At 44.7% G+C, this 13,287-nt stretch overlaps 1 protein-coding gene across 1 annotated transcript; it reads right to left on the bottom strand.

Annotated features, from left to right (window-relative positions):
• Nucleotides 1-6,974: 6,974 nt before the first annotated feature.
• Aplnr (apelin receptor) lies at nt 6,975-10,538 on the bottom strand. Its single transcript, NM_011784.3, has one exon. The coding sequence runs from the start codon at nt 10,263-10,265 to the stop codon at nt 9,132-9,134; it is 1,134 nt and encodes a 377-aa protein (NP_035914.1). The 5' UTR covers nt 10,266-10,538; the 3' UTR covers nt 6,975-9,131.
• Nucleotides 10,539-13,287: the final 2,749 nt, after the last annotated feature.

Below are 13,287 nucleotides of genomic sequence, written 5' to 3'. Positions count from 1 at the left end.
GGCTAGCAAGCCTAGTCATATTGTCAACCGGGATCTGGGTTTAACTAAAAGATCCTACCTCCATAAATATGGTTGAAGAGTGATCCATGATAATTCTTGACAACTTCAGGCCTCCAAGTACATGAGCACCTACACACATGCATAGCTGTAGACCATACAAAGGAAAATGGAAGGGGGTGTTCCAGATCCTCTCCACACCAACTGGGGTGTGTTCTGTATTTTAATAACACTTGTTGATGATTCTTCTGCATACACAAAACTAGAAATCAATGATCTAGATGGTACAGCCCAGTAAAAGCTTAACTGAGATTCAAGTTTAGTCTCTCTTAATACAATGAACAAGAGACACACAAATTTCATGGTTTTTAAGAAGACAGCTTAAGTTGTTCCAATACAAACTGTAAGCATCAAAACCATGTTGGCCACCTATCTTGGAGTATTTCTTCCAAAGCAGCCTATTTCACAGAAAAGAGGCAACCTGATGTCATGAAAAGCGTTCAGGTCGACTTCAGAATCAGAAGAATCAATGAGCCCACACACTTCTTAGCAGTATCATTCATCAAATGGTCATCCTGCCAGGGCTTCACTGTTTCCTCTAGTGAGATGGGAGCCTTGGAGAGATCTCTTCCAGCCCCATAATGCTGTGGTTTCAGCTCATTGTTCTCTCATCACTCCTGGCATGGTCATAGCTGAAACAACTTCCTTTCCTAGCCTGTATCATCCCTTTGGTAATTGCTGTGTGGCTTTTCTCAAGCATAAAAATAACTTGTTATTATCACAGCAAACAATCACCATCTTCCAGGGTCCCTGAAAGCCTGACAGCACCCACAATACATAGCTCACTGCCAGCTGGATCCCAGCAATGCTTGAGGCTTCCGGGTCTCCAACCGGAAACCAACCAGCCACCATATTAGTGTGTCCATTTTCCTAAGAGCAAAGGTTACTTCCGGGTTCTTCAATTGTAAGACCTTGGGATATCAATCTCCAGATTCTAGGTCATTGAGTCCTGGTACTAAAGTCCTCAGTCAACCAGAGACCAGATTGAAGCCAACTAAAGCAAAGCCTCAATCCGTGTCATTGTCTGAGGCTGTTCATCCCGATCACACAGGAAGACCTTTTGAACTTATAGATATACTTCTGAGTCAGAAGAAAGATTGCCAAATTTTCTTGGATGGTCTTAACCCTGACACAGATTTTTCAGGGACAGGAAGAGAAGGTTTTCCTTGAGTGTTTTGTCGAGGAGGAAGTCCAAGATTTTGTTTTACATTCAATCAGTACATCCCTTCCATCAGAGCAGTTCTTCCTCTATGAACAGTAGGTAGCTATACATGGATTCCCAGCAGCCTGGCTGACTCAGTACCGGCCCCAGCTGGCATGATACCTTTCCCAGGAAGCCAGCCAGCCTCACAATCACTCGTCCAACTAAATAGACTTGAAAACACAATCTTCAGCATTAACACTGAACTGATCACTATGAAGCCATGATGTGTAGAGTTCAGAAGTAAGCATACAGAAAGATGCTCAACTTCAATAGCCATCAAAGAACTGGAAACCAAAGCTACACTGAAATAGTCAAAATGATAGTCACTAAGGAAAGTAATAACAAATGTTGTTGAGAATAGAGACAAAAATGAACCCTCATATACTGTTAGTGAGAATGTAAACTAGTCCAACCACTATAGAATATAGATATTGTGGCGATTTCTCTAAAAACAGCTTGTCCTGTGGGTTACAGAAACACTTACACATCGAGGTTATTGCAGCACTACATGCAATAGCTAAACTATGGAACCAGCAACAGAAGAATGAATAGGAAAGTGTGACATAGACACACAAAAGGATTATTTTCAGCCACAAAGAAGAAGGAAGTTATGTTGATTGCAAAAAAATGGCTACTGAGGGTAATCATACTTAGGGAATTAAGCCAGAAAGACAAAGATCATATTTTCCCTAATTTGTATATCCTAGATTTTATATATATACATAAGATCATGTATGAACACATGACATAAAATAAAAGTAAACCTTTCTAGGGATCAGAAGAGACTAGTAGGGGGCAATAAAAGGAAGGATGGAGGGACAAGGGGGAATATGTTCAATGCACAATGTATATGTATGCATGTATTTATGGATGTACATATGCATGTTTATATGAGTGGAAACCTTAAATAATTGATTAAGAGTAAATTACCAGAAGTGCCACAGTCCCATGACCCAACTTTGTTCTAACGGTCTACTTCTCAGGAGCAGCTGTGAGACACAAAACCATTTGGTTTAATTAGGTCCATACTTTCCAATTCCCCTGCTTCTCTCCTGGCTCCTGATTTACCTCATTTCCCTGGCTTCTTTGAAAAGAAATCGACTTGTTTGCTGTAAATAAAAAAAGCAATTCTTCTTACCTCTCATTCCAGCAGTTCACTTGTTTAAGCAGATTGCCTATGTGTGCCTACTACATCCCAGACAGTGAGAAAAAAAAAATCTCTAAACAGGGTCCTGCTCCAGAGCAGGGAGCTTAGGATGGGCAAGGATGCAGAGCTTTTATAAAAGCAGGCCTCTCCTAGAGACACCTTCCTAATACCCAGGGCTTGTAGGCTGAGAAGTACCAAGGTGCTTGAATGGGATGTGTCAACCAGGTTTAAGAAATTCATCCATGTTACATCTAAAAGCAGCTTCAGATAGACACACAATTAAGAGGTGTGTCACACACTTGAGTGACACATAGGGTGAGGTGCCCATCAAATACTAGTATTCTTTCATCTCCTACACTCCTGCTTGCTTTTATTCAGGCAACTAAGGTGGCGACCTGGAGGAGAAAGAACGCCAGACACTTAAACCCTAGTGGACGCACGTTTCAGCCAGCATGTTAGCTCTAACTTGTGAGTCCTCCATGAGAGAGAGAGAAGGTATGTTTGCCTCGACAGCATCCTGTGATTTGTCTGCAGTGTCATTGAATGCCCTGTATTATTCTTTGCTAAACAATGAGAAGAGCATGAATGGCCTGAGTATTATTTAGTGTTTTTCACTCATCACCTAGCATATGCCTAGCAAATGGAGATTATAAAAAGGCATTTGTTTTACAAAGAGCCATGGAACAGAATGTCTGACCAGTATTTCTTAAAAGCCTCAAATACAGTATCCGAGAAGCTTCCAGAGATGCAAGAAGCCTAAGCAATGTGATGACTGAATTGTGACAACAGATTCTGCGACTGGAAAAGCACATTAAGGTTGAGTTGGGTTTTTTGGTTTGCTCTTTTTTTTTTCCTCCCTTCTTTTTTTCTTTTTTTAAGTAAGGAACCCTAAGTGAAGAATGAGCATTAATTAACAGTAATGTACCAACATGGTTCATTAACTATGACAAGTGTATCATGCTAATGTAAGACATTAATTATAAAGGAAATTGGGTGTATAATGTACAAGAGCACTGTGTACTGAATCAACAGCGATCCTGTGGATCTGAAGCTCCTTCTCAAACAAAAGACTTAGCAAAACTTCAGATAATCAGCATCTTGCCCTTCCCAGGCAGGAGCTCGTCTTTGGACTGACTTCATTTGCTTTACTGATTGCCACAAAAAGATCTCCTTCAGAACCCTGAACATGTTCTTGCCTAACAGCAGAAAACCTGCGTTCTAGTCTCAGCCTTGCCACTTTCCCACTGTGTGACCATGTGTAAATTATTCTCCTTTCCTTCTAGATGGGCCTTAGGTCACCTCTCTGTTAATAAAAAAAAATTAAGGTAGACAGCCTTTCAAATGGTTTCACAAATCAGGGTGATGCCTGGTTGACCAGTTATCCCTATCTCCTAAGATAATCCTGGGTAAAGAGTACATAGTGAGTAAAGATGTCTTGAATGAATGTGCCATGGTAGGGCTTAAACATACTTGATTCCTGGCTAAACTTACCTTGAGGCTTAGTTAGTACAGCAGCAATAGGAGATAAGATCTTTGGGAAGTTCATAGGGATATTACCATCATAAATGGTTTAGTGTCTTTTTCAAGTGACTAGGTAATATCCCTTGAGACTGGACTAGGTTTTCTGGGAGCAACTTCTATCATGTAGGATTAGACTGGTTACTGGGAAAGTGGGTTGACCTTTCTTAATATGCCATATCCCCCTTCCACTTCTTCACCATGAACTGATGAAGCAATTCACAAAAAGACCAACAAAATACTTCACAAAAAGACAAGCAAATGCCAGCATCGTGCTTTTGGGCCTCCACAACCATGATCTGTCTATTCAAATCTATTTCCTTTACAAATTAATCAGCTTATAGTGTTTTACTATAGCAAAACATAATGAACTGAAAATACGTATATATTTATACATACTATACATGTGTGCATTTATTTATACATATATACATGTTTTCAGTCTATTCTGTGTTGCCATAGTATAATATACTTATATATACACATGTATATACATACACGTATGTGTGTGTGTGTGTGTGTATTGTCAATTTTTTTTAAGACAAGGTCTCACTATTTAGCCCCAGATTGGCCTAAAACTCACTACGTAGACAAGAATGATCTTCACCGACATCTACCTGCCTCTGCCTCCCAAGTGCAGGCATAAAAGGCATATGCCACCACTTCTAGCTAAGTCTAACATTTTAACACTCTAACTTTACATGGAAATCATCAGATTCTACTCAACATTTCAAACTCCTCTTTGAAAAGCTATACCTTCTGGATCAAGCCCTGCAAGCTGTCAACTCACTAACACTTGGATAGAGCAGCCAGCTAATCTATATCTTTATGGGGGATTTCACCCTGGCTTCTGAAGGTGAGATTTTTTTGTTTTTGTTTTTTTATACAAAGCCATCTATCTGCCTCTTCTTAGAATCTTTTTCCAGAGTAAGAGGGTCCAGAATTCCTCAGTACTTAGTTAGTATACCCTGGTACACTGGAGGAAGACAGCTCATAGCTGTAAGGACAAAGTCTCAAGTCACTAAAATAAAAACTTTTACATGTCTTTTCTCCATCCTCAATTTATATAAGGACTAGTATCTTAGCTCCCAATCTTCCTGGCATCCATGCTTTGAAAAATCAGACAAGTTTTTCTCTGTGACTGACCAACCCACCTCTCAGACTTGGAGTGGTCATGAATGAAGCTAAGATGCAGGTCTCTTTCCAGCTCTTCAGAGGGTCTGTGCTCTACACCATCCCTGGGAATTTCTTCTGCCCAAATATTCCATCATTAACAACTCACCAACAACCACACTCCAAAAACCAGGTTCCCAGCATGTTCTGAGAGCTCCCATTCTGCAGCCCCAAGGTAGACTCCTGGAACACGACATGCCTTCCCTCTCTCAAAGCTGAGGCTCTGGTTGTCATCTTTCCTGGCACTGTCTTCAGCAGTGACCTGTGAGCCCCAGCAGTCTGCCCCCTGATCCTATCCAGGACTTGGTATGTAAACGAAGTAAGGTGAACAACTAAACCATTAAGTACTCTATAATTTTATAATATTCTGGGCAACTTAACTCGAATTTCTCAGGAAATTTTTTAATAGCATCAATATGGAAAAAAAAAAAAGCCCAGTTCCTGGTTATAGTCACAAATTCCTGATGGCTTTTCCCTTTTAATAAGAAAAGGAGATCCTTATCCTCATTGTACCCCTGCACCTACTTCCTTATGCCTTCCTCTCCCTGTGGCCTCTCTGTCCCTCTCCTCCCTTATTCATTCTCTCTCTCTCTCTCTCTCTCTGTCTCTCTCTCTCTCTCTCATATTCTCTCTTTGTTCTGCCTGTTACCATCTCTTTTGCATATCCTGCCTCTGTCTCTCTATCTCTCCCCATCTGTCTCTCCCAAGCATCCCTATCCTTCCCTGGCACTTCCTGTCCTGCCTGGTCTCCATGTGTGCCTGGCATCTTGCAGATGAGATTACATTTTCCTTCTCAACCATCTGGTGCAGCCTCATCTGCACTTTGGGGAAAGCAGCAGCATTCCATGGTCAAGAGTGTGGGTTTTGGAGTTAGATTCATGACACTAGGCCTGGCTCTTTCTCATAGTAGTCTGTGGTCAGGAGATACTGCTAATCTCTGTGTCTCAGATTTCTTATCAGCAAAGTGAGGCACAAGTGTCCCTCTCAGAGGAAGGTTGCAAGATAATACCTGGAAAATTTTTAGCACACTTTTAAAACTGGATAACTATGAGCTCCTGCTACAATCAGTCCCCCCTCCCCCTACCTCCCCTCTCCGGTGACTGTTTTTGTGTCACCTGAAAAATTATTAGCCCCAGGGAGGCCTTCTTTGAAGAACATCCAAATAGATTGTCATCCAGAGCCCAGTTTTCTTGATCCAAATTGTCTTGTCTGTGTGCCTGCTTTGATTCAGGAACACTGTATCTGGATGAGGTATCCATAATGCTGACCTTCCCCTAGAAACCACCTGGGCTGCTTTTAGCACCTGTAAACACCTAGGGTGGATCTAAGAAACTCTGACTCCATAGGTCTGGAGTGACATCACGAACAGGCATTTTCAAGATTATCAGAGTGGCTCTCATTAGAGAACAGAGCTTCAAATGTCTGACTTAAACTGTGGTGGTGAACGAAACAATCAATCAGCACGTGATATCGAATTAACAGAGGTGAATGGTTGAGTCAGTAGGAGACAGTGATAAAGGGAGGTGGGGAGGGATCGATGAGTTAATGGATAGAGAGAAGTAGGTGACTGATGATATTTTCCCCCAGATATACGTGTGCTGTAGTCTCCATAATGTGCGCCCATTGTTCTGTGGTTTCCAGAGCAGGAGGCTTAGCTATGTCTGTCCATTCCCAGCCCCAACTTTACAATTGCCTGGTACCTGTTTTTCCATCTCCTTCCAGCCCTTTGCAGCTTTCCAGGAGATTCTCCCTCTTTGGCTCGCACTGATTCCCCCCTCCAGTATACCCTCTCACCTCTACCGAAATAGCTGCAACTGCGGGTTCTTACACTTCTCTCAAGGTACTTTCAAATGAGGACGCTTTGGACAGGACAGCTACACAAAACAGTTTTATTTGATGAACCACAGTGAGTAACAAGATCATTTAAAAAAAAAAAAGCGCATCCTGAAGAAGGGGTGGGGGTGAGGAAAAGCTGCCTCTGCTGCTATCTGTCCCATGCTGTGGTTGAGTTTGTTGTCTCCCAGAAGCCTCCTGCAGCTCGAACTGGCTGCTTTGAGAATGGCCTGGCGGAGAAAGTAGCTGTGTGAAAGTTTCTGGCCTGAGATATGCAGAGCTCAGCTAAGAGGAGCTGCTTTCTCCATCCCCCACCACCACAACCCCCTTTCCTACTCCAGGAGCAGGATCTCTGCCAGAGATGGTCCAACCGCATCAAGCTGGGCTCTTCCTGTTTCCATGGAATATGTCTTGTCCTTGGTGTCCAGAGCCCTCCAAGAACAAAACCCGGAATATGCACACCCATGTCCAGCTCACAAAGGCCCCACTATTGATTTTGTCCTGGAGATCCCCACAGAGGCTCCAGTCACTCTTTCCCAAACTTACTCCCCCCTAAAGGAGAAAGAGGATCCAGGAGGCTCAGTCCTGATGGAGAGGATCACAAAAGCTCACCCTTTTTTCATCATCCTGTGGCAAGAAAGTGGCCTCCTCAAGACCCCTAAAGAGAGTGAGAGGGGTGAGAAAAAAGTCAGAGGCAGGGAGGGACAGAGGAGAAGGGCCCTGCTATATATAGTCTGTAAGTCTCTTCTTGCTACTGTGGAACTGGGAGAGGAACTGGGGCCCAGCTCCAGACTTCTCCAGCCTTAGGACCAGATGCCACTGAGAAAACAGCTCCCTACAGAAATCCTAGCACAAACATAGACTTCTTTCCTAGATACGGACCAGCCGTCGGAGTTCCCCAAATCCAGTGGGGGTGGATCCACAATGGATCTATTCTACCTCCATAGGTCCATTCTTCCCCAAGTGGACTCTGAGACCTACAGAGGCACAGGGGAAAGTGAGTGGGGGGTTCACCCTAGTCCTTCATCGATAAAGTTTATGTGATACTTGTGTATGTGTGTGTGTACACACACATGCATGTGCACATTGATATACCTTTATATACACCCATATAGACAAAAAGCAAATAGCCTTACCTAACCAAGTGAGTGACTCTTGGTGCCAAGTAGCACCAAAACCTATAGAGATGGTGGGGTGGGGGAGGAGACAGGAGAAAGATCAGCTCTACAGTTCACAGTTCTGTAGGAGGTGGAGGGATGAGGATTGGGATAGGGGAGGCAAGCAGCATACAAACTAAATACAGACTCCCCTCTAATCCTTTCTCTGTTGTCCCTTCCCAACTCCCCCCTTCAGAGGGACAGGACAATCCACAGCTTCTTCAGTCCTGTTGCCTTGAGATTCTCACAGACAGTTTTAAAAAAAAAAAATGATGGGAAGGATACTGGGTTATTGGTAGGATTCACTAAGCATCACAGAGATTCTGCCAAAGAGAAATTGCTATTCAAAAATTCATCTAGCCCTGGTGCCTGGACCAACAATGAACTGATCCAACTTTTTTGAAAGATACAGAGCTCCTGGCGCTGGGGACTAGAGCACTAATTCTTTGCCTACATACAGCCACCTGCTGGTTCTCAGAAAACAGGACAAGAACTCAAAGGATAAGTTACTCTTCAAGTTTCAGGGTACTTAACCCTTAAGAGTCCAGCAGGGAAGAAGGCGCTGGGGTACAGACAGGAAGGTTTGAGGGGAAGGGACCCACTAGAAGAGAAAGAGTTAGATCTAGCAAGTGAGTAGTTGACAGAAATAATTTCTCCAGCAGAGAAAGCAAAAAGGGGTGCTAGAGAGCTGAGGGAAAAAATGGCAGAATGAAGCAAATTAGATCAGGACTCATACTTCAACATTTTAGGGTCCATATAACCTTCCCTCATTTATTATAAACAAAGAAACTGAAGTTTAAGGAAGTTAAGAGACTTGTGCAAGCTCAACCTCAGAAATGTTGAACAGCTGAGCTGTTTGCAAGGCTCCATCCCTTTCCGCTAAACCACAAACATCTGAGAGGGGCAAGGCAGAACTCGGAGATGAGCAAGAGAACGGAGCGAGGAATCCGGGAGAAAGTACAGCCATGCTACCTGATTCTCAGAGCGTGAGGATAAAGTTTGGGTCAGACCCGCTGCACCAGGCTTCCCTCTGGTCCCAGCCCTAGTCCACAAGGGTTTCTTGACTATAGGGAATCGATTTCTCATGCATCTGCTCTCCTCCCTTTCCCATGTTGGGGCCAGGGCCCTGGCTGTGCCCGGAAGAATAACTGGCTGACTTCTCAGCACTACTGCTGTGAGGGGTGCCTTTGCACCCGCTCTGATCACAGCAGAGCATGGAGGTGCAGGCTTGGCGAAATCGGGGGTCAAAGAAGGCATAGAGAAAGGGGTTGAGGCAGCTGTTGACATAACTGATGCAGGTGCAGTACGGAAAGACATTCATGAGGAAGATGTCAAAGTCACAGGGCCAGTGCAGCAAACTGCCCAGCATGTAGAGAGTCTTCACCAGGTGGTAAGGCATCCAGCACAGGGCAAAGGTCACTACAAGCACCACGATAATGCTGAGCAGCCGGCGCCTCTTCCGCAGGCCCTCAATGCGCTCCTTTCGGAAATGGCCAGCGATGGTTTGGGCAATGAAGAAGTAACATGTCAGCATGATGGTGAAGGGCACCACAAAGCCCACGGCAGTGGAGGACACCCCAAGGCCCACCTCCCAGGCCCACTCTGAGTTTGAAGTGGCCACCATAGAGTAGTCCATGTAGCACTGGATCTTGGTGCCATTTTCCGAGGCGTCTGTGGAACGGAACACCATGACAGGCACAGCTAGAAGGGCAGCCAGCACCCATAAGACTGCTGTGGCCACGGCCCCGCTGACTCGCAGCCTTAGCCGAGCATTGGCCACCGGCCTGACAATGGCCAGGTATCGGTCAAAGCTGAGGCCGGTGAGGCAAAAGACACTGGCGTACATGTTGACAAAGATGAGGTAGCTGCTGAGCTTGCAAGAGAAGGTTCCAAAAGGCCAGTCAAACTCCCGGTAGGTATAAGTGGCCCACAGTGGCAAAGTCACCACAAAGGTCAAGTCAGCCACTGCCAGGCTGGCAATGAAGATGTCAGCTGAGCGTCTCTTTTCGCGGCTGGTTCGAAACACGGTCCAGAGCACCAGGCCATTGCCTGTGGTGCCTAGAAGAAAAACCAACATGTAGATGGCAGGAATGAGCGCTCCAGAGGGCTTCCAGTCTGCGTAGTCGCATTCAGACTGGTTGTCAGCCCCATAGTAGTTGTAACCATCATCTTCCATGGTGCTGAATGAAGTGAAGCTGGGCAGTGAGTCCCAGGGACACCAGTTCCAGAGATGGGTCACCAACTCAGCAAGCACCCTGAAGGATTGGCTTGAACCTCAGAGTAAGAGGTCTGAGGGTGCTTAGAGTCCTTCCAGGCATGCGAACCGCCCCACTGGGAGCTCAGACCCAGCGGGATGAGCAGTTCAGGCAGCTTCAGTCTACCTTCCCGTCCCAGCCCAGCCCAGCTCAGCTAAAGACACTTCCTTGCACCCTCCAGAGTCTCTGTCTCCTCCTAAACTCTGCACTCCCTCCTCCCACTCCCAGGCTAACCCCTCCCTCTCTAGTGAGTCTTAAGATCTTTAAGTCACAGCCCACTTTTTTTTTACTTCTTGCCACTGGGTAAGTAGACTAAATTGCCCCCTACAGTGCTGGGCTGACAATTACCCTGTGCTTTTCAAGCCTGCTGCTCCTCCCGGTCCCACCTCCTCTCTCTAGCAGCTACCAGCCTTCACTCCAGCCTGTTCACTCTGGTTTCCTCTGGCCACTACTTCATGCCTGCCTTTGGGATGGGGGGAGTATCTATCCCCCCTCCTCAGTCTTCACCCTCCTGTTCTCACCCTCTCCCAACCCTTCTAAATGGGACAAATTATGCAGATTGAAATCCAGTTTGACCTGAATCCAGGACAGCACGGGGCAGAGAGGGTGTGATATTTCACAGGGGTGTCCCAGCATCTGGATGGTCCCTGCTGACCCTGCACTCCCACCCCACCCCCACCCCATGAGGCACTGGGATTCCCTGCATTTCTGCATTTTGTTCATTCTTCTCTACACATTGGCTTTAACCCTGTTTCTGAGAACTGGGGGATTTTGCAGACAAAAGCATAATGAAATTTCTTTACAATTCATAACCTGCTGGCAGACCAGAGTTTGTAGTTTGCAGGTAGAGGGATTAGAAAGTTGGTTGGCAGAGTCACAGGATGAAGGAAACACAGAAAAAAAAAAAATGGTTCCTAGCCACATCATTAAATCTATGGGGAAACTGAGGCTTAAGGTAAGTGATTTAAGACAAATATTACAGGGTAAATTTTGTGATGTCTGGTTGTTTACTTATCTTCTAAGCCCGTATAGAATACAGTTCTAGTATGTCTTCAGGGATCTCTGATTGTTGAGTGAATAAGTAAATGGACAAATTAGGAAAAGAGTAAGACAAGGAAAAGAATAAATGTATGAATTACTATGTGGTAAGAACATGAACTCAGTTCCTCGGGTTCTTACCAATATCCATGGGCCAAGAGGTTTCATAAGACCACATAGGGTCAGGAAGTTGAGTTAGAGGAGGCAGAAAAAGAAGCAGCCCTGAGCAGATGTAGTCACCCTCCCATCTGGCCTCCTTCCCTTCCCTGAGCCTCTGCAGGAAGAGGAAGGATGCACAAGATAAGATTTTTTTTTTCTAAGTGCATCCTTTCTATTTCACCTCCCAAAAGTGAGGGAAGCTACCTGAATTGGGGCAGGAAGATGACAAGCTTTGCTTAATAGTAGATTGTGTAGCCCTGGATTCCATGCTTCCCCCCCCCCCCCCATTGAGGGTTGGGGTTGGAAGATAGAAAGGAGGAAAGGAAGGGAGAGAGAAGGAGTGGCAGAGAGGGAGGGGAAAGGTTGGGGCAGAATGAAATGGGCACAAATTAGGTAAGCCTTAGCCATACATGGCAAGGTTTACAGAGCTGAAAGCCACTTCCTGGAAGGAGAGTTTGTCAGTAAGGTTCCCCAGAGATCTCCAAGTAGACAAATTCAGATACCTGCATGGATATGTTAAGCATGTATTCAGGCAAAGCAGCCAGTTTGTGATAACAGGGAGTCAGAGACTGTGACTAAGTAGAGTTTGTCTGTCAAAGGACACGGGGTAGGCACTGTGCATGCCTACTGTAGTACCAGCTACTTTAAAGACTGAGGTTGGAGAATCACTTGCATCTAAAAATTTGGGGACAACCTAGGCAACACAATGAGACTTTGTCTCAAATAAGACAGAAAGGTCTCCTCAGTTCTGGTCTCTGGTTGCTATGCAGAAATGTGGACCAGTGTTCCCATACGTCAAGATTTTTCAAGACAATGTCTAATTCTGAATGCTTGTGGGAAAGCATCAGATTGATTCACATGGGAAAATAATTTCATTTTTAAAAAGAATGTATTCTAGGTGCCAGGCAAGGTAGTGCATGTCTATAATCCCAACAACTGAGAGGCAGAAACTGAAGTTTGGGCAGAAATGAGTTCAAGGCATTAACACCCATATCAAAATATGAAACAAGGTAAGTAGAGCAGCTTGTATCATCTCCAGTCAGTAGGGTTTTAACAGGAAGAACTTTCTAAGGATAGGAGAAAGAAGAAAGAGAGGAAACACAGACAAGGAAGCCAGAAAATGCAAAGAATGAAAAATAAAAACAACCATGGCCAAAGTCTTAGGATGCAAGGGGGAAATGCAGGAAAGATGGGTAGAGAGAAAGATAAGAAAGGTCCTAAGGGCTACTGTCTGGGTCTCCTAAGCACTGTATATTGTTCACATACTGAGTGTCAGGCATCCTTCTGTACATTTTATTATCTCTTTCAATCAGTAAAACAATGAGAGGAATGGGCAAGGAGATGGCATGGGGCCTGAGTTCATATCCCCAGCACACACACATAAAAGCAGGGAAGATGCCATGCATCTGTGATCCAGTATTAGATAGAGTAGAGACAGCAGCCAGCTTAGCCAAGGTAGTCAGGTCTAAGTTCAATGACAGACCCTAAACAAAAAATAGCAAAACTGTTGAGACTATCATTCTAATAGCAGACTCTGGCTTCCATATGTACAGGTGAGTACACCTGCACACACATGAGAGAGAGAGAGAGAGAGAGAGAGAGAGAGAGAGAGAGAGAACTTAGTAGAACAGAACTTAGAACTTTCATTTGGCCTCAGCAGAAAGATGAGTGAGGAAAGAGACACAAGAAAGGTAAAGTGACGCTAAGATAGCTGTGGTTTATGTACCTACCATTGCCAGAGAGAAC

This window comes from Mus musculus, chromosome 2 (genome assembly GCF_000001635.26).
Source record: "Mus musculus strain C57BL/6J chromosome 2, GRCm38.p6 C57BL/6J".
Lineage (NCBI taxonomy): Eukaryota > Metazoa > Chordata > Mammalia > Rodentia > Muridae > Mus > Mus musculus.
Note: the sequence above shows the minus strand (reverse complement) of the source record. Positions and strands in the feature narration are given on the sequence as shown.